Below are 24,669 nucleotides of genomic sequence, written 5' to 3' on the forward strand. Positions count from 1 at the left end.
CTCTCATCATTAAGGTGGCTAGGAGATGTTAACTACCTCGCCTGGTACACAAGAGTTCGTGGGTTCGATTCCAACCCCGACGCCTGCTGCTGTATATTTGGAGTCTGCGTGTCTGCTGGAGCCAGAGCCGTACATTTCCACATAATACGCTGATCTATAATTTTTTTTGGGCAAGGCCGCTTCTGAAAAAATAACTCGGTGGTAAAAAAAATATAAAAAAACAAAAGTTTCGTGTTACAGTTTAAAACAATTGAACCGGTTTCGACATTCAGGTGTCTCATCAGCAGAGTCGAGGCCGGTCAAGGCCCCCCTCCCCCCTGCCCCCATCCCCCCTCCCCTCTGATCTGGCACCAACCCCCGCGGCTTCGCTCCGTGTCCACCACCACAAGTCGCTCGCAGCCCCCCACTGCGAGCACCCGACGGGATTAACGAGGGGGGAGAGGTCCCCTGGGGTCCCCTCGCATCACCGGAACCCTCGAAAGGCCGAGGGCGATCGAGGCGAACCGAGAGGTTCACCGAGGGGACCCGGGGGGTTGGGGTCCGTACAAGACCCCGACGCGATAGGCCTCATCCTACGGTCTTGCCTGAGCCGCGTGGCCGGGCCGAGGGCGAGGCGGAGCCCGCGCGGGGAGACGCCGCGCGTGGAGGGAGGTTGTGGTCAGAGTCGATGCATTTAAGGTAACTTGTAACTTGATTTGTTGTTCGTGATATTGTCTTGTGACGTGTCGGCGAGTTAATTGAATATTCATAATATTTTAATGAGGTGCAAGCGAGGTTCGTGTTGTGAAACGCGGCTGCCTGAGTTCGATTCCTGGCCACGACTAACAGCAGTGGCAGTTGTCCGACGGTACAACCCAATTCTTGATAATTGTTTTTTTATCCCTTTTATCTGGCAACAAAACTGACACCTTTTTTTTACAAGGAGCCATGTTTGCATTGACCACAATACCTGCGATCGGAATGCAAACAAAAAACACAACTCTGATAATGTATGCAATTTTGCTACTGGCAAAGGAGGTTCCAATGGTGTAAATGCTTAACCCCGAGCTCTCATACTCTGATGGTGCATTGTCTTTGAGTTGTGCGCCTTTTGGCGTCATCTGGTCCAACACCATGTGAGACTAGGCTCTAAGAAAAGCTGTCTCGGGTGTGGACCAATCAATTTCAAGGACAGTGCATACATTATCAGAGTTGTGTTTTTGTTTGCATTCCCACCGCAGTCAATGCAAACATGACTCCTTGTAAAAAAAGGTGTCAGTTTTGTTGCCAGATAAAAGGGTAAAAAAACAATTATCATATTTTGCTACTGGCAAAGGAGGTTCCAATGGTGTAAATCCAATTCTTGTTAGCTCAACTGGCCCTGCGAATCGCTCAGCAACTTCACAAACCCCCCCACTGACCTGCGTGGTTGATGTACGGTCAAGCGGTTCGAGCTACTGACACCCAACGGCGGGGGGAGGTCTCCATCCAGCAGTGGAATTACTTTGAGTGAAACACTTCAAACCGGGTTTAACCAATGCTTGTGTTTCTCCGAAACGTCGTGATTTTTATTTTACTTTTATTAATTTAAATGTTTTACCTACGTGACTTTACCGAAAAAACCTAAGAGTATGAATCCTTGCAGTCACGAAAGCTTCAAATCTAGAATTAATACCTTCTACGGCAGGGGTCCTCAAACTTTTTAAACAGGGGGCCAGTTCACTGTCCCTCAGACCGTTGGAGGGCCGGACTATAGTTTAAAAAATCTATGAACAAATTCCTATGCACACTGCATATATCTTATTTTGAAGTGAAGAAACAAAACGGGAACAAATACAATATTTAAAATGAAGAACAAGTAAAGTTAAATCAACAAACTTGCCAGTATTTCAATGGGAACTATGGGCCTGCTTTTGGCTAATGAGATGGTCAATGTCCGGTTCCATATTTGTCACTGCTAGTCGTAACAAGTGATGCAAGTGTGCATCCGTTAGTCTAGATCTGGTTGGAGATTTCAAATGTTTCATTCGGGAAAAAGTCTGTTCACAGACATAAGTACTGCCAAAGATGGTTGCCATTTTGAGTGCATGGTTCCTGAGATGAGGATATGTCTCAGAGGGGAGAGATGCATAGAAATTATGAAGGCTGCTTGACTTGAATGCGTCTTTCAGAGAGTCACAATTCTGCAGTTCAGCCAGTTCCATTTGGTAAATTGTATCCACATTTTTAATGTCAATAGAAAATGGGTTACGGAAACGCTGTATGTCCTGTTCATGGAGATGAAGCTCTTTAAATCTAAATTGGAACTCCTTTTGCAATTTTTCCAGTGAATCCACACATGTTTTGTTTGGGAATTGCAACCTATGGTTTTTCCGCTAACAGATTTTGAGTTGTGGGGAGATGGCAGAAGTTTTCCTCCTTAACTTGTTTGATGAGGAGGCCTAATTTTACTTCAAATGCTTTGACATGTGATTGCATATCACAGAGGAGCTTCCCCTTTCCTTGAAGTTGCACATTGCAACTGTTGAGTAGCTCTGTTACATCTGTCAGAAAGGCAAGGTGCCATTTCCATTCTGCATCATTGAGCTCTGGTACTTTGCTTTTTGAAAGCAGAAAAGCTGTAATCTGTGGAAGTAAGTCATAGAAACGTTTCAAAACTCTCCCTCGACTCAGCCAACGGACTTCTGTGTGGTACAGAACATCTTCATAGTCAACATTTAGTTCAGACAGAAATTCCTGAAATTGTCTGTGGTTTAGTGCATGAGCTCTAATGAATTTAACACAAGATACCACAATTTTCATAACAGAGTTCCACTAAAGTGATTTACTACACAGCGCTTGTTGGTGGATGAGGCAGTGTATGGCTATTGGATGAGAATGGTTATGTTTGTCCATCTCTTGGTTAATGCGAGCAATTACTCATTTCTTAGACCCCACCATGCTAGGATCACCATCAGTTGTCACACTGGCTAGTTTAGCCCAATTCAGCTCCAAACCATTCACAGTTTGGCAAACCTTTTCATAGATATCCTCTCCTGTAGTTGTTCCTTTGATGCTTTGCAGTGCAGCAAGCTCTTCTGTGACTTCGAAATAGTCATTCATCCCACGAATAAAAATTAGAAGTTGTGCAGAATCACGAACATCATTGTTTTCGTCGAGTGCCAAGGAAAAATAGGAAAGTTTTTTTGTGGAGTTTTGCAAATGCTGATGCAAATTGTCTCCCATTTCTTCAATCCTCCGTGTAATTGTAGGTCCTGAAAGACTCACTGTACTAAATAAATCGGCCTTCTCTGGACACATCTCTTTGGCAACAGAAAGAAGGCATTCTTTAACAAATTCTCCCTCCACGAATGGTCTGCCAGTGCACGCTATTAGCTTGGCAACTTGAAAACTTGCTCGCAGTGATGAAATATTTAGCTGCTTCTGCTTCACAAAAGTATTTTGCTGAGTTGTTAATGTATTTTTCAGTTTTAATATTTTATCTTTTCTCACTTTTCCAACCAAACAATCATATTTATCTTTATGTTCAGTTTCATAGTGTCGATGTAAATTGTATTATTTGAACACAGAAACTATATTCTGGCATATCAGACAAACAGCTCTTTCCTTGTATTGCATGAAAAAGTAATCATAAGTCCACTGTTCTTTGAATATCCTACACTCCGAGTCAATTTTTCTCTTTCTTGACATCAGTTTCCTAGGGAGTCAAAATTGCTATTAGTAAAATACCAATATATATATGTACAGCGCTACAAAAACAATATACCAGCAATAACTTTGCCCACACAGAGACATACAGACTGCACTGCCCATCAATGCAGTCTGATTGGGGGAACTCCGCTTTTACCCCAGGCTCACACTGGTGCGGGTGCCATTAAAAAGTTAATTACACCTGCAGTTTTGGTCACAGATCGCAGTACATCCCCAGCACACAGGAATATCACTGGGAGTGGAGCCGAGGGGCAAGTGAGGGAGCTGAGGGAGGGAGAGCCAGTCAAGCACAGCCAGGGGAGGGCTGGCAGCCTTAGGCCTGGGGGGCAAGTCCAGTCAATTGGCCCATTGAACCATTCACCAGCGCAGCCCAATGAGTGCCCACCGCCGCAGCTCAATCAGTGCCCACCGCCGCAGCTCAATCAGTGCTCACCAGCGCAGCCAAATCAGTGCTCGCCACCGCAGCCCAATCAGTGCCCACCACCGCAGCCCAATGAGTGCTCACCAGCGCAGCCCAATTAGTGCTCACCAGCGCAGCCCAATTAGTGCTCACAAGCGCAGCCCAATTAGTGACCATGGGCCGGATAAATGTCCTCGGCGGGCCGCATGTGGCCCGCGGGCCGTAGTTTGAGGACCCCTGCTCTACGGGGAGGAATTTCACCTATCTGTTAGAGTTTTTAACAGACAACGATCCTGAAGACGGAAGCTTGTGTTGCCTCCGAAACGTCGTGATTTTTATTTTACTTTTATTTATTTAAATTTATTTTATTTTTTACCTACGTGACTTTACCGAAAAAACCTAAGAGTGTGATTAATATTGCCCTCATTCAGAAGGCTAACCACGACCCCTTAACAGAGAGGGCCATCGGGCTACCCTTTCCATTACACTGGGTTTAGGGAAACCCAGGTGGGGATTTAGAGTGTATGAATGTCGCCTTGTTTGGGAAGCCAAACGCCTAACACTGAGGTCAGTTAAATTAGTATCGCTGTTTTTGGGAATTAAGCAGTCATTGTCCTATAGAGAGGTACTGCCCGTGCCATAGTAACGTGTAATTTGCCACTCATTGGCTTCTGGTTCAGGATGTTCAGTGGGCATGGACACTGCCCGTTGCGTGTTTGCAGCATGAAGACATCTTCAGCGTTTGATTTGACTTGGCCTCGTCGCTCGTCCGAACCACGATCACAACCCACCTCAGCATTCTCAGGAACAATTAGACGTGCCTAAGGCTCACAGAGCCCAACAAAGGTATATATTGTACATCGTTGACTTAATCCCTGCAGCCGCTAGAGGCCGCTACTTTCACCACAGTGTAAATGTTTGCTTAATTAAATTGAAATCTTGATTTGTGATCACTGAAATGAGAGCTGGCTTCAAAATCGCTACATGCATAGTAGATACAGGTTTGCACGACGTGTGCATTGTTGCGTACCATGCTTGTGTTTGGCACTTGCATTGTCGTGTACGACACTTGCGTTGTGTACGATCGTGCACGACGATTGCGACGTTGCTTACGATGCACGCGCATGTGCGTGTGCGTGCATTGTTTATGCCAGCTGAAACGCAGCAAGTTAGCACAGTCGGAGGCACAGGTTGTGCATCGGTCAGTCATTTTCGGTCACTCAACCCATGGCACCTTGGACTGTCCCCTGACCCCCTGCCAGCGGGCGTTCGACACTTCACGTGGCCTTAAAAGCGCACATAGCCTGGCACAAGCGCCATGGTGACATCACCGCCATTCAGCGGCAAATGCCGGCTGCTGTTGTTATTATTGTCGTCTTCCGTTTCCTCCGGCAGCGCAATGTTCGGCCTGTCGCACAAGACGGCGCTGGTGCTGGACCACGGCGTGCACATGGGCGAGTCGTGCAAGCAGAGCGTGGAGCTCGACGTGTTCACCAAGAGCCGCGCCCCGGGGCTCATCCCGCTGGCGCCCGTCTCCAAGTCGCTGTGGACGTGCGCCGTCGAGTCGGCCGTCGAGTACTGCCGCATCCTCTACGACATTTTCCCCAGCAGGAAGCTGGTGAGCAGGAGGTGGTGGCCATGTGGCTCCGGTTGGGGTGTGGGGAGGGGGCTTCAGAATATAATGGATGTGTCGGAGACACTTTGCATATATACCTGGAGAAGCTTCACCGAGTCTGAAGAACTCATTTTTTTTTAGCAGGGTCCTGCTACATTGGGGTGTTTGGCCAACACCGATGAGTTTGTGTGTTTGTAGTAAGGGAGCAAGCCGCAGAACACCCATGCAGAGCAAGGGAGAACATACAAATTATACACAGAAAGGCAGCCAGGTCAGGAATGGAAACCCAGGTTCCTGCTGAGAGGCACAAGTGTCAATGTTGTGCCACCCTGTTACTCAAATGGAGCTGGCACCGCTGATAATCCTTTATATTCATACCGAAAGAACCAAGAATATGAATCCCTGCAGTCACGAAAGCTTTAAATTGATAATCCTTTGTTTGAATCTGGGTATCAGCTGTCCACCCGTGGTTACATATCTATTCACGCCTTGTCGAAGGCCTCTATCATCATGAGCAATGGTCTATCTACTGCTGGGTGAGGCCCCTCATGTATTTGCCATCCCTCAGTTTTATGATGCTGCAATGTGTCTCGCTCCTGCACACGAATTAATCTCATACTTCCATTATCACAGTGGTCATCCTCAGCAGGCATATTGTCTCCTTTGACTGCCATTTTTGTCAACTGAAATATTAAACTGCATGTTGTTAGGCTGTGCAAGTGCCAAAGATAGCAAGTTTAGTTTGAAACATTTGTAATGTTTTCTACAGATATTATGTAGCCATTTTCTGTTCATCGGTCATTTTCTGCCAACTCGTTTCGCTCACCCAGGTGCGCTTTATTGTCAGCGACTCGGAGGCGAGGTCACTCAACTCCTGGAACCAGGACGAGCAGAGCCTTCAGCAGGTGAGCAGGGTTTCCTGTGTCCCGGGAGGGATGTGATGTTGAGATAACCCACACGGTATTGGGAGGCCTTCGTCCAGCAGTGGATTGACAGAGGCTGAAAAATATGATTACGTGAGCAGCGAGGGAGTGAGATATCATCATCATCATCAGCCATGATCTATCCACTGCTGAATGAAGACCTGTTTAATCTGCCACCACCTCTCACAATCATGCGACGCAATAATTCGTATGGTACCAGCACACACACACTGATTTCAGCGGTAGAATGGTGATTATTTAAATTTGAGTTCATTTTATAAGAATTTAATGTATTCAGGAATGCCTCACTGAGTCTCAAGAGTTTTATATATGTGTGTGAATGAGTACCCAGAGAACCCATCTGTAAGAGGAGACAGCACTCAAGGTTTTGCACCCTGACAAATTTCCATGATCATGCAACGTACATGGATTTGTAACAATAGATACTTAAATGCACAGTTCAATGTGCATATCGGTAGAATATGAATTTTTCAATGTGTAATAAACGACTGGACCACGATGTCTGTCCCAGTGTCCTTTATTATTCGGTTCGTGCTGTACACCCACACGGCTGTCTTTACTCTGTAGCTTCTCCACGGTGCTGACTCCAATGTCGGCCCGATCCACAACAGCAGCTCCGCTGCTGTTTCTCTCACACAGCCCCCCTTGGCTGTACTCTCTGCTGCTCTTCTCCCTCCGCAGCTCTCACAGCTTCTTGCCCTCTCTCTCTCTCTCCGCAGCTCCTCCTGGCAGCCACACCGCTGCCTCTAACAAGCAGCCCCCTCTCTCTCTCTCTCCGCAGCTCCTCCTGGCAGCCACACCGCTGCCTCTAACACGCAGCCCTCCTGGCTGTCTCCTCTCCAGCTGCACACCACTCCGCAGCTTCCTCTTATCTTCGGGGTTGGCTCCCGATCGCCGTCGGCGCCCCCCCTCTCCACACTTGCCCGCGTGGCCTCACTCTTTTCCGCTCGCACCCCGACCACCTTCCCCTTCCGGTTTACCCGCTTAAAGCCCCGAACCTTACCCCCACGTCACATGACTCCACCCCCCGTGACGTCACCTCCGGAAGGTCGCTTACGCCCGCATTACACCACCCTCCCCCGTAGAAAAATCCCAGCCGACCTCGGCTGACCAATAGCCAATCGTAATGCGGCGAACCGAGCTTCCCCCCCTAAAGGACACTAAGCATATAATGTAACAGCAAGAACAACAACAACGCAATCAACATCAACGATCGTACAAAAGCATGCAATAAATACAACTGTAAGAAGAAAATAACAAGACAGCAACAATCAACGAAACGTAAGCGATTTGGAACGTGTGCGGGTCGCCGGCCCATCCCGGACGGTCGGCGGCCCACTCGCAGAACGGGAACGCGATGAAAGTCGAGGAACGACAGGGGGTAATCCCCCTCTCGCAGCTGGAAGTCCACCGCCGTCCCGTGCCTCTAAAGAGTTAGTCTTGGGCTCGTCCTGTGACCGTGCCCGCAGCTGGGTCGGAAGGGCTGCAGGGCTCGAAGGTTCCGCAGACCTGGCAGGCGTCCTCCGAGCAGGGCCCCTCGTCCCCCGCAATGTCACGGCCGGCCTGTCTGGAACAGGTACGACAGGCGCTCTAGCAAAATCAATGGACGCAGGCAGGGGAGAGTCAGCAGCAACAGACCCCGGCAAGGCAACATTGGGGGATGACGCATCATGTAAGGGAGCAACATATGGTTTCAAGCGCGACGTATGCACAACCCAGCGACGAGACCCAATCTGGACGCGTGCTGTCTGTGGGTTGGGAACCGCAATGAGGCGTACGGGACCATGCCAGGGTTTGTGCAATTTCGGCGAGGTCCCCGGACGTACCTGTGGACAATGAAGCCAGGCTAGGTCCCCAACCTTCCAAGGGCACTCCCCCTCAGACCGTCGCGCATATCGCTCGTTCCGGGCCTGGGCTTTGGCCGTAGCCACGCGGGCATTCTCCCGCGCCTCCGTGACTCGGCGAACCGTGTCCTGAATGTATTCAGGAAGTGGTTTCCGAGGTCCCTTCACCCCAGTTCCCAATTGCACATCCACCGGCGGCACGTTTTCCCGACCATACATAAGGTAAAACGGCGAATATCCCGTAGCCGCATGAGGCGTCATCCTGTACGCCGAAAGCACCCCGGGGATGTGCAGATCCCAATCTGATTGTTGTTCACTCACGGTATGGCAAAGCATGGCAGACAATGTCCTGTTCAGTCGCTCAACCATACCATCCGTCTGCGGATGGTATGGGGATGTCCGTACTTTCTTAGTCCCAAGGCCCGCGCACACTTCCGCCAATAATTTAGAAGAGAAATTCCTGCCCTGGTCCGTGAGGAGTCTCTCAGGCGCCCCCTTATCCATAATATACCCAAACAAAAAGGCGTCGGTAATGGCCGCGGCCGACTGATCAGGCAACGGCCAGGCCATCGGCCAACGGGAGAGGTACTCAACCCCCACCAGCAAATATTTATTACCCCTCGCCGATGGTGGAAAAGGTCCCAATATGTCCAGTGCCACCAATTCATTGACTCGAGACACCTGAATCGACTGGAGAGGCGGCACGTAAGGATGTTTCGGCGGCTTACGTTGTGCACACGCAGGGCACGCGCGCACGTGCCCTACGACATCTGTCGCCATGCCGTGCCAAAAATAATGACGTTGCAACGTCAACAAGGTCTTCTGCACCCCTAAATGTAAGAGAGTGTCACAATGGAGGGTTCTAATCAACTCGAACCGCAAGGACGTTGGTACCACCAGGCGCCAACGTTCCTGGAACCCCTCCCGCCACATAAGCAGACCATCTCGGAGAGCGGTTTGCGGCCCCACAGCCGTACTCGGACTCCCATTGTCCTTAGCAGACCGCTTCCGCAAGGACACCAATGACTCATCCATCATCTGTTCCCGGATCCAGACAGACCGCGGCAGATTCAAAACCCCGTCAGCCGGTCCCGGTTCCATCGGAGTGTCCGACTTCTCGACGGCCAACGTGAGCGGCTGAGGGGGGTTTGGAATCGGCGAACACCTATGCGTCCCCGACTCACATTTACAAGGGGCGCGCCGCGGTAATCTGGAAAGTGCGTCAGCGTTCGCATGGCGCACACCCTTCCGATGTTGAATTTGGAAGGAAAATTCCTGTAGCGTGTCCAACCAACGTGCCAACTGTCCGGATGGCTGGTCAATTTTAAGGGCATATTGCAAGGCCGCATGATCCGTACGCACAATAAAAGAACGACCGTAGAGGTATGGTCGAAATTGCCGTAGGAAAAAAACAACCGCTAATAGTTCTCTGCGAGTGACACAGTAGCGGGTTTCCGCAGGAGACAAGACTCGGCTACCATACGCCACGACACGCTCTACACCCCCTTTAGACTGTGATAACACCGCCCCAATACCTGTGTCACTTGCGTCCGTATCAAGAATGAATGGGTGATCGAAATCGGGATAATCCAATGTTGGGGCCGTGGCCAATAGATCACGCAGACTCCGAAAGGCCGCCTCCTCCGGCTGTCCCCAACCAAACTTCCGTCCTTTACCCGTAAGGAGATGCAAAGGCCTCGCAATCGTCGCAAAACCCGGCACGAATCTTCGGTAATACGAGGCAAATCCCAAAAACCGCCGAACATCCCCCACGGTGGCCGGAGTCGGCCAATCCCGGACGCACGCCGTCTTTTCCGGATCCGTGGACACTCCCTCAGCGCTCACAATGTGCCCCAAATAGCGGACGGACCGTTGCAGTAGGTGACATTTCTTTGGTTTGAATTTCAATTTGGCAGAACGCATCCTCGTGAACACTGTCTCCAGCCGCGTCAAATGTTCATCGAATGTGCGGCTGAAGACAATGATATCGTCCAAATATATAAGACATGTCTCCCACTGCAACCCCGTCAAAACGAGCTCCATCAATCTTTGAAATGTAGCAGGGGCCGCATTCAATCCCATCGGGAGACAGTTGAATTGAAATAACCCCTGCGGCGTACGGAAGGCGGTTTTCTCCCGTGAGGACTCGTCAAGGGGAAGCTGCCAAAATCCCGAAGAGAGGTCCAGTGTGGAAAAGAACTTAGCCCCCGACAATGCGTCGAGGGAGTCATCCATACGCGGCAGGGGGTACGCATCTGCCACCGATATCTTATTCAATTTGCGGAAATCAACACAAAATCGCAATTTGCCATCCTTCTTCTTAACCAAGACGACTGGAGCGCCCCATGGGCTGTTAGATGGCGATATAATGTCCGCAGCCAACATGTCTTCCACTGCCCCCCTTACGTGTTCTCGTTCCGCAGGACTCATCCGATGCGAATTTAATCGAATAGGGGCAGCATCGCCCGTCTCAATGTGATGGTAAAGTAAGGAAGTGCGGCCCAAATCCAAATCATCGGAGCTGAACACATCGGAATATGTCAACAACAATTTACGCAGCGCACCACGTTGCTCCATGGACAGGGAAGAATTTTCGTCACATAATTGAGCAACCCAACGATCATCCGAACTCCTTGGCTCTGAAACCCCAGCAACAACTCCCCGGCTATGTGGACAATCATGGGTCGCAAACGCCGTAGTGGCATGTGCCACAACCGTACCGGCCGGGACACGGACGTTTTCTCCCCCCGCATTAAGCACCTGTAAAAACGGTAATTGATCCGGCCGGACGATGGTCTGTGCCCCCACTAACGCCAACCCGGTTGTTATCGTGGCGGACGGTGACAACAAGACCCCTACTGCTCCTAGCCGATCAGGCAGGGGCTTCCGATACCGCAAGGGTATAAGCATCTGTGTACCAGGTGGAATGTCCACAGATGCGACGGACAGCGCCTGCACTTGTACGGCCGAAGCAGGTCGCCCCCAGGGCGATGGCAGAAACGAGATTTGACGGCCCCCCGGCAGTTCAATACAATTCTCATTAATTTTGATCAAAATGGGCATCTTAGCCAAAAAATCGGTGCCTAACAAACAAGGAACCGCCAAAGATCTCGATATCAACACAACACCCGAGGCCGACACATCCCCAATAGATATCTTAGCATCCACCTGACCCACGATGCCCATGCTACCCCCATTCGCAGCGACGCACGACCCATAAACCGGACGTACAGCCCCCGACGGAATGCCCAACAGATGGAAAATGACATCCGATATAATAGTCGCAGACGCCCCCGAGTCGACCAAAATGCGCACGTCCACACCTTGTATGGACCCCGGTACAGTGGACGAACCCGTAGCGGCCGCGACAACTCTCCGTGCCAATTTGCGCCACTGCGTAACTGAATGACAAGGCCCCGTCGATGGCCTTTCTTTAACAACAACAATAGGATCGCGCAACACAGGTGGTGGGTGAGGTGGAAAGCCTTGCCGAGTGTCTGGTGCGTGCCGACATGCCTGTTTCGGAGGATCTTTAGCCGACTTGACCGGTGCCGAGGCCTCCTGCTGCGGCGGAGGCGGGAAGCGGGCCCAGCAGTCTCTGGCGTAGTGGCCCCTACGCCCGCAGCGGAAACATTCGGCCTCGTTGCGCCGAAGCGCAGGCCTCGCCTCCTGACGGCCCCGTTCTGGTAGCACCGCGCGCGGTCTCGGCCCGCCGCGTCCCGTCCATGGAGCGGAGGCGGCCGTCAGTTGTTGAGGGCCCCGGTCATCCGGAACATAGACGGCCTGCGCAGGGTTCCACCCCAGCGCATCCCCTTCTTTGACGGGCCCCCCCGTCCACGCCGTCACTTGTTTCCAGCGACGGAGGTTGAATTGCGCATCGAGACACTTAGCAGCCATCCGGGAAGTTAGCTTCTCATGCCCACACACAGGCATGGGGATCCCTAGATCCCGAGACAGCTCCAACATCTTCCCTAATATGAGAGGCTCAAGCAGGTCCTGTGGCGTCTCAGGATAAGAGGTGGCGACTCCGACTCCTCTTCCCGCCGTCTTCCAATGGTGGTGGTTGTGATGGCAAATTCAAAATGGCGTCGGCCCGCGGCGTGGCCAAGATGGCGGTTTGGCGCCACGGAGCGCGCAAAATGGCGGCCTCTTGCCGCGTGGGCAATGGCGGCGGCAGGACAGGCAACGTGGCGGCCCGCGGAGCACCACTTGCATCATCCATCGTCCCTGGCGCGACGAGATGGCATAGATGCGCCAGGACGTCCTGAAGTGCCTCCAGTTGTACCGCCATCGCTTGCCATCGTTGATCCGCGTCTGATGATGTCGACGGACCCGCCACCGCGCCAACATCCTCCACACCCGTTCCCGTGGTCGCCTCAGCCTGGCTCTCCTCCACCACCCCAACAGGATCCGTGGTTGGAGGGAGTTCGTCGTCGTCGGACGAAGAAGCCGATGCAGGCGCCGGATTAACTTTCTTCCTCACTTGTTTCGACATGCCGTTGCACTTCCGACACCAGTGTAATAAACGACTGGACCACGATGTCTGTCCCAGTGTCCTTTATTATTCGGTTCGTGCTGTACACCCACACGGCTGTCTTTACTCTGTAGCTTCTCCACGGTGCTGACTCCAATGTCGGCCCGATCCACAACAGCAGCTCCGCTGCTGTTTCTCTCACACAGCCCCCCTTGGCTGTACTCTCTGCTGCTCTTCTCCCTCCGCAGCTCTCACAGCTTCTTGCCCTCTCTCTCTCTCTCCGCAGCTCCTCCTGGCAGCCACACCGCTGCCTCTAACAAGCAGCCCCCTCTCTCTCTCTCTCTCTCCGCAGCTCCTCCTGGCAGCCACACCGCTGCCTCTAACACGCAGCCCTCCTGGCTGTCTCCTCTCCAGCTGCACACCACTCCGCAGCTTCCTCTTATCTTCGGGGTTGGCTCCCGATCGCCGTCGGCGCCCCCCCTCTCCACACTTGCCCGCGTGGCCTCACTCTTTTCCGCTCGCACCCCGACCACCTTCCCCTTCCGGTTTACCCGCTTAAAGCCCCGAACCTTACCCCCACGTCACATGACTCCACCCCCCGTGACGTCACCTCCGGAAGGTCGCTTACGCCCGCATTACAAATGGATGAATCGTTTCGCACACAAAACCAGGGTGATTAAACCAGCTTGTGTGAACCTGCTAGGTGGATTATTAGATTGCAGGACCGTGAGAGATGGTGACGACTTTGGCACACTTTAATCCAGAAGTGGATGGTGGATTGTGGCCGATGATGATGAAATGTCACATGTAGAGCGATTGCCCATTTCCAACTGTCTCCCCCCACCATCGTTTGTGCCACCGGCCTCCACGTTGTGCGCAGATCTCGGCGTCGCTCGCGATGGTAGGGCCCCCAGACCCGCGCTCGGAGCCCGAGTACTGCAGCCTACTGCAGGGCGTCATGGAGGCAGTGGAGGCTCTGTGCCAGTGCTCGGAACTGCAGCATGAGGCTCGCACCAGCCTCCTCGAGCGCGCTGAGCGGGTCTCCAACCGCGGCCGCATCCTCGCCATCACCAGCCTGCGCGGGTGCGACACGCTATCACACACCGACTCGCACACACCGGCTATCTTTTCACTTGTGTCACTTTGCCGTCAAACACAACGACTCGTATCGCCGTGTTCTAACTCCCCCACTCATGTTACTGTGCCATCGCACACCGACTTGTGTCACCACACGTCTAGGCCTCACCCCCAATCAGTCAGTGGCACAAGGGAGGAAGGGATTTGAGGGATATGTGGCCATGTGACGATTTTTGTTTGCGTTTGGCAACGGTGCCACCATTACAATCGCACATCCCTCCCTTAGACCAACAGTGACGCAGCCATCCACCAAACCAAAAAATAAACAATGCTACCAACACATCTTGTTTTTCTCTTACTGTGATGCGTGTCCCTGTGTTAATATTTATATCTACGTAGGTCTTCTTGTGCTCTGTGGCTGTCTGATGTATATTTTTGGGTTGTACCACGTATTGTACGACATGATGTCCGATGGCAGAATCTAAAAATACATCAAATAAATATTTGAGTAAATCGAGGGTGGTGGTTGGTCATTGTAGGATGGTGCTCGCAGTTTCGCGGATACTGCCGCTGCGCTAACCTCCACGTCGTTGATGCTTCGACAGGGACAGCCATGTGCGCATGCTGGAGGAGGCGGTGCAGGAGGCAATCCAGGAGCACAACAAGCTGGCCGCTGGCTCGGACAGGTCAGTACTGCCACGTCTACCGCCACCTCGCATCCCAGCACAATTAGGAGTTCACAAATCTTTATGGGATCCACTAACCCCTACCTCCAAAGCACCGGATCACAGGTGGGTGACAACGTGCCCGGCGTTACTTCTATTCCCAGCACCGCACACCCCCCGCATACCTTAAGATGTCGGTGGATCCGATGGTATTGGCGTTGTGACCAATCTGACATTGCCCAGTCTGGAAGAGAGTCTAGTCTGTTGGCCCATGGTAACCTTGTCTGAGTGTCTTGAGTTTTTTACAGTTTGACTGTCAGAGAGTTGGGTTTGATGACCTTCACCTATACATGTCCATCTCCTGGAGTCTAGTCCAATTGCAGTCCAGCCTACGCGAGTCAAATCTGTGACATAGGCTAACGCAGGGTTCTGCAACTGGTTGCTCAAGGGCCGAATATGTCCCGAGTAGATACTCGTAATATATATAGCATTGCATGGCCCATCAGCACACACTGAGTTTATTATGTGGACTGCCAGAAAATAGAGTTCAATAACGCTTACCTATGGATGGGCACTACCCCTCCCTTTGTTTGCACAAATTTGACTGCAGTAATCTTGCCTGGTGGATGTTTGTGTTTTTCCGGCGGCGATGGTGGTGACGGCGGTGATGGCGGTGACGGTCTGGTTTGCAGCCTCATGCCGATTCAGCAGTGCGAGCTGGTGCTGGTTCACACTCACCCTATCAGCGACGAGAGCTGCGTGTCCGAGCACCGCAAGCGAGAGGCACGTGACCCGCGCAAACGCACATGCATGCACACGAGCACATACACACAATAATTATAACCTAAAAAAATACGTTGTTCGGACAGAAATAAATATTCCAAAATGCTTTAAACCACAAATCCTGGTGCCTGACTGAAAAAAAGCAGTCGTACTACTGTATCATATTGTAGCGGTGTGTTGTTGCGTGTGCAGCTGTCTCCAATCCTGTCAAGCGAGGTGTACAGCGTACGTGCCGGGCGCTACCTGCCTGCCAAACTGACAACGCTGGTGCAGCAGCATTTCAACCTGGCATCCACCACCATCACCAATATCCCCATGAAGGTGAAACAGCCACCACCCTCACCAACACCACCCTTATCACGACCATCATCACCAACATCGTCGTGACAGTGATGCAACCATTACTACCACCACCACTAACGCCATCACAACAGTCGTGGTAAACTAACAACAACCACCGTTCCCCACTAAGTGGCAGCGACGTCACCAGGGCGCTTGTACCAGGCTAAGTGCACATTGAGATTATCACATGGAGTGTGGATAGCTTGCCTTTGGCAAGAGGTCACCGGACCGACCCAGATGTTATGGGTTGACTGAGATGACTGGCAGATGCACCACCTGTGCTCCCCAACTCAATTGGGATCACGCACAGTAGAAACATTACCCCCCCTACTGTGAAAAACTTTCAGGACCCTCCTGAATAAAAGGGTCTTGAGACTCTGTGAATCTTATCTGGGTAAGCGAGCGCAATAGTAACAATGACCACCTATTCTGGGTGCTGATTGCGTGCATCTGTGCGCCCCCACCCACACCTCGCCGGTGCCACCGAGCAGGAGGAACAGCATGCCAACACTTCGGCAAACTATGACGTGGAGCTGCTGCACCATTGCGACGCGCACGCCGAGCTTTTTAAACTCGGTGAGTGGCGCCCGCACGCCTGCGCACGTACGTACGCGGTTGCACGCACAGCTCATGGCACGCCGCACGCACCATTACACACGAGGGCATGTGCATGTGAAAGCTAATATCGTGGCAGGACGTACATGCGCACACATATACAAACATTCAGTCACTGGGGCACACACATGCACGCAGATACAGCTAAAAACACACGCAGGGACACATACACACACGTGGATGCACATAGACACCTACACATACGGACAAAGATCCCCCATGTAGCCTTTAGCAGACTGCTGAGTGAGCAGCTATTAAGCTCTGCACATGAGGGGGTGGGTGGCCAACATCACACTCAACCACTTGTCTCCCCAGTGCCGATATTTACACACCCAACAAAGTACTTATTTAAGGCTGATGTTGGCCGTGAGCGGGAATCGAACTCTGGTCACCGGGTTCACAGCGTAGTGTGCTAACCACCACACTACCACTCAAAACAAAAACATTCACACACAAAGTCAAATCAATTACTCTAGAAAGGGTCTTCACATGCAAACGTATTGGGCAGTATTCATTTCCATTGGTTATCCTCAATCGGAAGCCAATTGATGGAAATTCCACATCACTATGACAGGGACTATCCTTTCCATCGTATACAGTTGAATTCCCACACAGTGATGCTAATATAACTGCCCTCAGTGTTAGTCAAGTGTTAAATGTTCAGCAACACACACACACGTACACATACACTCACGCGGACAACACACGCACCAGCACACACACACACGCGTGCACCTTGGCTGATCGTTCTCGTTCGTGCGCCCTTCCTCTCAGGTGACCTGAGCGCGCTGACTCCGGGCAGCAGCGGCGGCAGGGAGGGCGTCACCAAGGAGACTGTGACACTCAAGTGGTGCACACCGCGCACAAACAGCATTGGTACGACCACAAGGTCCCCCCATGCCCCCACCCCCATCGGTTTCTAGCCAAGTTTACGTCACAGCCAGCGCTTAATTCCTCACTCAGTATGGGCTCACTACCCAAGGGTGCTCACGGATCATCGCGCTCAGCAATGCGGACCATGCCTATCAAGGAGGCCTGGCTAGGGGCGACTACTAATGATAGGCTGGGCTAAACGGCAAGTAACTTCAGTAGTCCCAGCCACAGCCAGGGTGAGAGGTGCTGGATGTGGTATGTCAGCTGTGGAGATATTTTCCAGATCGCCAGTAGACTGGAGCGAGCGACACGTGACTCATAGCAGTGATGTAACTGCAATCTTCATAATTTCCACGTAACGTGACACAACGCTTAGAAGAAAGATTGGAATCAAATTTGGATTTTTTTACGTGTTGCATGATGTGACCATGGTAACCCAGAATATGCCCGTTCACTTAAGATCCCAGAAGCTAAGCAATGTTGAGCCTGGATAGTGCTTGGATGGGCGGCGATCCCCATGCATGTCGTATATGTGGCTGCATGGTTGTGCTCCATAATGGTCACCAGAAGGCAGTGCAACCAAGTCTGTTGTTGTACTCTAATTAAGTGCTCACCATGTACGAATTCCCTGCCTTCACCAACCTTCACACTGACCTTCATCCAGCAGTGGATTGACAAAAGTCCTATCCACATGAATGTATAAGCCATTCGGTATTGTAACGGATTGCTGCTGCTACCCCCATGTGTGTGGCGTGAAGAGCTTCACTACTGCACCGGGGCATTCCGCATTTCGCCTGTGGATGTCAACAGCCGGCCTTCCTCCTGCCTCACAAACTTCCTCCTCAACGGTGTGTTGCTGGCGTTCTCTGAATCTTCTCAACCACCCCCAGCCTTCCTTGGCTCTCCCTGGCCACCCATGGCTTTCCCCAGCCATTCCTCACCCTCTGAGGTTTTCCAGGCCTCGCCAGGCCTCGCCAGGCCTCACTGAATTTGGACGAGCAATTGCGAGTTGCATTAAACATCCGAAATTGTCTGAAATGTACGTTTTCAATCGTAGAACTGCCCTCCTGCACCTGGCTGCGGTGAAATTTCACCCGTGCCAATATCTCATAGTTATCAAGTTAAATAATAAGTTAAATTTGTATTCGTGCCATTCTTATAGAGCAAGGCTGGTCATGAATGCGCTGTCCCACAGACAAGTATATTCTGCACCGGTTTCTCAGTAGGGGTGATATTCCTTTGTGATTTTTATCAAATGAGGGAACTTGAGTATTTTTACATTTTTACAATTTGGAGCAGGACACCACTACACATGGCCTGGTCTTTTTGGAATGACACAGGATCTTTGAGTTCCACTGTGAACCAGGCGGCGAGTAGTATTCATAGTTCATCTCACCACAGTATTAATCCAACCGGTAGAGCGAGCGGCTCGCAATCGGAAGGTTGTGAATTCAAAACCTGGTTGGACTTTTGACTCTCCTGCTATGTTGATGTCAGAATCTTCATCAGATTCAGAATATTTATCCTGGACAAATGCGATAAACCGTGAAGCTGTTTCCCACGTGCAATAAGAATGTGGATTATCCACCGCTGGCTCAGGGTTGTTAAGAGTAGAACCTCGCCTCTGCTCATTTGAGCCAGAGCCAGGAAATCGCTTTGACTCGAGTATTAACCAGGGCCGCTTGCCATTCCTGAACCACGAACCTCCATCACTAGCGGCTAACGCGTTTCCGTCTCCTCGCTGCGCTAGGCCGCTCCGTGATGCTGGAGCAGCCACGCAAGTCCGGCACGAAAGTGATTGGGCACATGCTGTGCAGCCACGGCGGGGAGATCTTCCTGCACGTGCTCAGTAGCTCGCGCTCCACCCTGGAGGACCCCCCCTCCATCAGCGAGGGCTGCGGTGGCCGCGTCACCGACTACCGCATCACGGTGTGTGTGGGGTCCTGATCCTCCCCTAGGTCGACTCGGCCTCAAATGAGTACCTGGTGCAGTGTGTAAACCTTAGCACTAGGGAGACAAATGTGGGTGGGCGTGGTGGCCGCCACTCACCCCCACGTGTGCCGTGCCGGCCTTCATAGGTGCTAATAGCACTTGCCCCAAGTCTTAAGGCTATACAGGGGATCTTTGTCTTTGGTGGCATAGTGGCCTCAAAGTGCCTTTAGCCTGGCACAATTGATGTGGGGATGAATGGCGGTTATGGTTATATCGTGGTTTGGGCACTGCACTCCGAACCCGCCGACCTGAGTTCAATTCCTGCACGACCAAAAACAGTGCTCAATATTTTAACCGATCCTGGACCTCCCGGAAGTCGATTCGGCATCAAAATTGAGTACCGTCTGCGGTGTGTAAAAACATCAACACTGGGGAGACAAAGGTGGCCGGGAGTGGTACTGGCCACCCACCCTCTCGTGCCATGGTATTCATAGGTGCTCTTTAACAGCACTTGTCCCATCAGCCTGTAAAGGCTATACAGGGGATCTTTGTGTTTTGTGTCCCGGGAGAGAAAGTTGAAAATAACTTTGACGAGAGAGTTTTCAAGCCTCCTGATCGAGGCCTCCTTGCAGGGTTGATGTTAGGCTGGTGGCGGCCTCCGGCACGCTGGGCCAAGCCTCTCTTTGGAGTCAGGTTGTTTGCGAGTGTATATGTGTCGGTACCAATACGTGTATTTGTGCGAACGTGTGTTTGTACTCGTGTCCCACACACGCAGGATTTTGGAGAGTTCATGAAGGAAAACCGCCTGGCGCCGGTGCCGGGGCCATTGCCTCGCGCGGGGGAGACCCCTCTGGACCGAGCGCGAGCGCAGCTGGAACGACACACGCGATACTGGCCCATGATCATCTCCCAGACCACAATCTTCAACATGCAGGCCGTACGCACTCGTGCACACACACACACACGGACAGACGCCCCCTGTTTAGTCACATTGGCTGTTAGGGCAAGTGCTGTTGTTATAGAGCAACGATGAAGGCCAGCACAACACACACACGGGTGAATTGACCATTACCATGCCCAGCCGCCTTTGTCTCCCCAATGCTAATATTTACACAGCACACCATGTACTTATTTCAGGCAGAGTTGATCTATGGGAGGACGAGGACCGGTTCAGATATTCATAACCGACATTGGCTGTTAGTGGAAATCGAATTCAGGTCGCCAGTTTCGTAGCGCAGTGCGCTTACCACTCCATTATTGTGTAAACACGTGCACACTTACAGTTACATGGCTCCTTCTGGTACCAGTGGCACCACAACTCCTGACGTCCGTGTGTTCGTAAATGAGTTGGGTGCACTTAGCCTGGCACAAGTGCTGTGATGACTTCAACGCCACTTCGTGGTCGTCGTGGTGAATGAGCAGGTGGTGCCGCTGGCGAACCTGGTGGTACGGGCGTCGCTGATGGAAGACGATGTGCTGGAGTGCCAGAAAGTTGTTTACCACCTTGTGGAAATGGAGCGCAAGAGCGACCCACTACCCATCTCCACGGCCGGGACCCGCGGAAAGGGGCCCAAGCGGTAAAGGCAGCGCACCCGTTGTTCTTGCGCAATTGCTTTCGAGATGTAGCCGATTTTACTCGCAGCGTGTGGTGGTTCTTATTTTGAACCTGCAGTGTTATGGCCATAGTCGGCTTGAGTGTGAAACTAAATATTTTAGGAGTCAATGACAAAGGAGGGAACACGCATGAGGGGTACGTTCACCGCGGAGATAGAGCGATTAAATGAGCTCGTGTTCTGGATGGATTGTTGTATCGCAAGAGTAGGTGTTGGCCTTATGGAGGCTTCATGCAGCATTGGATAGATCATGGCTGATGATGAATAAATGCTATTCTAAGTCAATACAAATAATGGCATGATAGATTAATCCTACCCCTGACGGAGTCTCAAAACACTTATTCAGGAGGATCCTGCTTGGGGATGTTTGGCCAGTTTCATTTTTAAATGTAGTTTTCTTGTGGGAGGGAACCAGGGATGCCCTCTTCACAGATAGGTTGGCAAACCCCACTTGTACTGCCATCTCCTGCACCACCACCTCTCAGCCCATTGCGTTTGCGGGTCTCACCATCTCTATATGATCCACTAACTCTCCCTCCCAAAGCAGCGTTTTGCATGCAGGGCTTGTACCACCGCTACGGCCCAGCGTCCATAACGTTTGACGTCCGTGCATTCGCGCTTGTGCCCGTCGCCGGCGCAGGGACGAGCAGTACCGGCTGATGTGGAACGAGTTGGAGACGCTGGTGCGGGCGCACGCGGGGGACTCGCCAGGGCACCAGCGCGTACTAGACTGCCTGCTGGCATGCCGCAGCAGCAAGCCCACCGAGGAGGACGAACGCAAGAAGGGCAAGCGCAAGAAGGAGGAGCGTGAGGAGCGCGCCGAGCGGAGTGGCCTGCGCGACCCGGACGCCGAGACGGACAGGTGCCCCCCCACCGCGGCACTCTTCTCTTGCCCGCCTGCGTGCGCTGGCCCTTCAGGCCCATGTGCCAGTCTGACGGTATTTTAACTCGTGTACAATACTAATCCCATCCTGTGGCATCACGGTGCGGCAAAACATATTTAAACTTCCGTGTAGTAGTTTAACTGCCCCCTCCCCTAATTTTCACCCAAAGGAGTCGGAACCCGAACCCTAAAATGATCATGGCAGGGGTGGGAGGGGTGGACGACCGCTATAAATATTCTGACTCTGGGGTCTAAATTCACAACCCAGCGCTTGGACTCCTAATCCACCAGCGGCACTCTTGGTGGTGCCAGTGACATGCTGGTACTGGTGGGAAATTGTAGTTAGAGAGAATGCGTGATCGCCAGAGCTTGTCATCTTCCCACGTCGCAGGTTTCGTGAGCGGAGCGGAGACAAGGAGGAAGCGGCGGAACCGGAGCTCATCAAGGACTCGCCGGACTCTCCTGAGCCGGTCCCCTCCAAGCGACCGCGCTTGTCCTCCGACGACGCAAAGCCTCTTGACAAGGCCCGGGGTAAATACTCGCTGGGGCCATCGTTCCTAAGCCAGTGTCGCCCTGCCCCTGTCCGTACCACCATACGCACACGCGTGCCACCCTACTCACTTCCATTTATCCTTCTCAAACCTGTTTACCCTACTCGCACCCATACTGCCCTACCCATGTCCACGTCACTGCACTTATGGTATTTTTTTGCGGCTCTGCTTGTCCCTGCCCCCACCCCCTTTCATGCTGTTGCGGCATGGTTGCTGTGTTGGGCATTGCCAGGTCCTGTGTCGCTGCTGAGCATGTGGACAAGCAGAATGGACGCGCTGCACGCGAGGAAGCACCAGGAGTTCGCGGGGCGGCTGGTCACTGGTGCTGGTGGACGGGCCGAGCTCTACTGCCACCTCAAGGAGGATAATGGGTGAGGCGCCCGACTGCACATGGATGCACCCTTACCGCCGTCGTGATTGACTGGTCGAGGGGTCGGTAGCGCACTACCGCCACATGTCGAGCTGGAAGTTTCTAATGCCCACCGGTGTAAAATTGATAACCTCTGACATGCTTCCCCGCCACTCCCACCGCCTCGGCAGTGGGTGGTTAGTGCTGACAAGCTCAGCCCCCCTCAAACTTTATCACCAGCTCTAGCATACAAGTAAAACCACGTGGAGTTGGGCTTTGCAAGTTATAGCAAGGTCTCCACTAGCAGAGCACGTGGCGGACCAACGTAATTAGATCAGCGTGCGTGCAGGAGTTGGATGGGTTGTGACTGTGTGGGGTGGCCTTCATCCAGCAGTGGATAGATGCCTGCTAATGATGATGTTGAACAGTGTTGGTTAGGAGTTTGTCGAGTGTGCCGTGTGGGTTTGCTTGCTTTGCCATCGGTGCCGGCTCGTCTAAGCGGCTGTCGTCTGCGTTGTCAGCGTGTTTCCCAGCGCCAGCGCGGACGGGAGGGAGACGCCCAAAACGAGCCGACAGTGACGCAGGGAGAAGCTGGGTGAGCGAGGCCATTGTGGAGCGGAACTGCGTGCGATCAAAACCACTGTGGCACTAGCCTGTCTCTTGGCTGCCCTACCACGTGAGATGATCCTCAAGTGTGTTCTGAGGGGTGTGTGGCTAGTGGTGGAGTCTCAACACTGATTCGTGATGTTTGTAGTGCCGATGGTTGATGTTTCACCCCCCCATCGCCGAGTGAAGGAACAGAGCAAGTGACGCGCGTTTCTATAAATTCGTTACCCGGTGAAGAAAACTTTTGTTTTTTTTTAAATGTGCTTTCCATATATATGCTGTAAAAAATACAATAAAACGGATCGTCTTTACAACTCATTTTTCTGTGCATCTTTCCGTGACTACCATCCTGTGCTACGATGAATGAACAAAGCCTCCTTATAACTTGTGTACTATTCCTGTTTCATAATTTACACACGAAGAGCAAAGCTGGGACTATTAGTCCATTAATCCACCATTTAAAAATGGTGGCCGCTTCTGCATGCAGCCTCCCAAATATGGTGACATGACTGGTAATGGGCTAGCGAGCCCCTGCACCTGGACAATATACCGCTTTCTCGCAGGCCCTACGCAAAGAGTTTACCCTGTCCTACCCCAAGACACAGTAATGCGCTTAGTTACTATACCTTGCACGCACTGAGACCCAGCAAACGGCACACACCAACATGTATTACACCACACCATTCGAGCAAGGGTCTCAGACGCACATCACAGTACGAAAAGACGCTTCATACGCACATCGACAACACTCGCACGTCAAAACACTCGCACACGTCTTAATATTCTAGAGTCTAGACGCACTTAACGTGAACCCACCCAAAAACACAATTTGGTGATGCTGCTGCTACTGCTGCAGTAATGCATAAGCATAATTAAGGAAAAAATGCATCAATAACACTGGCCTCAAAATAAACAATATATAACTGCTGAAGTTTTGGGAAATTACCCTTCATAGCAAAAATAGGCCAGGCATAGTGTTAAGGCTTTGAGACTACACCATGGGGCCTGATGAGAATTAAATATTTAGAAATGTTTTCTGAGGACCCGTTTTTAAATCAGTGTATAAATAATTACCGAATAGTAGAATGTTGAGTAACAAACCCTGCAAACATCAAAAAGTATTACCACTAAACTTATATTAAACGTAGAATTATAACATGTTGCTGGCACAGTGTATTGTGGGAAGATTTGCTCTTGCGAGCAAAAGCTAACAATGCATTTCTGAGCCCAAACATTTCAGCAGAAGAAAGTTACCTGCCCTAAGATTGAATGAAAAAGCCAATCTGTGACGAGCACTCCATAATAAAAGCTATGTCTTAAGTGATTAGCACGGTTGGCTACGTATGGTGCAAAAGAAGTTCTACATATGAAGGTAAGACGTTCATTCAGTCTTGACGGCTCAATGGAATTCGG

General features: G+C 51.6%; 1 protein-coding gene across 2 annotated transcripts; it reads left to right on the forward strand.

Moving 5' to 3' along the window:
• Positions 1-326: 326 nt before the first annotated feature.
• On the forward strand, positions 327-23,570 carry INTS13 (integrator complex subunit 13). 2 transcript variants are annotated; one of them, XM_078871335.1, is made up of 17 exons: positions 327-678; positions 5,486-5,708; positions 6,536-6,610; positions 13,848-14,050; positions 14,650-14,730; positions 15,402-15,492; positions 15,685-15,813; positions 16,326-16,437; positions 17,224-17,325; positions 18,081-18,170; positions 19,073-19,251; positions 20,030-20,191; positions 20,677-20,831; positions 21,508-21,729; positions 22,142-22,281; positions 22,534-22,672; positions 23,172-23,570. In XM_078871335.1, exons 1-17 carry the CDS (start codon positions 668-670, stop codon positions 23,227-23,229), a joined length of 2,172 nt encoding a protein of 723 aa, XP_078727461.1. In that variant the 5' UTR covers positions 327-667; the 3' UTR covers positions 23,230-23,570. The 2 variants fall into 2 exon arrangements, with proteins under 2 accessions (XP_078727461.1, XP_078727462.1); XM_078871336.1 differs by having other exon boundaries at positions 16,326-16,410.
• The last annotated feature ends 1,099 nt before the right edge of the window (positions 23,571-24,669 follow it).

The sequence above is a fragment of the Lampetra fluviatilis genome, chromosome 32, assembly GCF_964198595.1.
Source record: "Lampetra fluviatilis chromosome 32, kcLamFluv1.1, whole genome shotgun sequence".
In the NCBI taxonomy this organism is placed as follows: domain Eukaryota; kingdom Metazoa; phylum Chordata; class Hyperoartia; order Petromyzontiformes; family Petromyzontidae; genus Lampetra; species Lampetra fluviatilis.

Bases quoted from the DNA above. Each gene is read 5' to 3' on its own strand.
- INTS13 (XM_078871335.1), top strand. The intron at 18,171-19,072 runs GTGTGTTGCTGG...TCGCTGCGCTAG, and splicing joins CACAAACTTCCTCCTCAACG to GCCGCTCCGTGATGCTGGAG. The intron at 22,673-23,171 runs GTGAGGCGCCCG...CTGCGTTGTCAG, and splicing joins CACCTCAAGGAGGATAATGG to CGTGTTTCCCAGCGCCAGCG.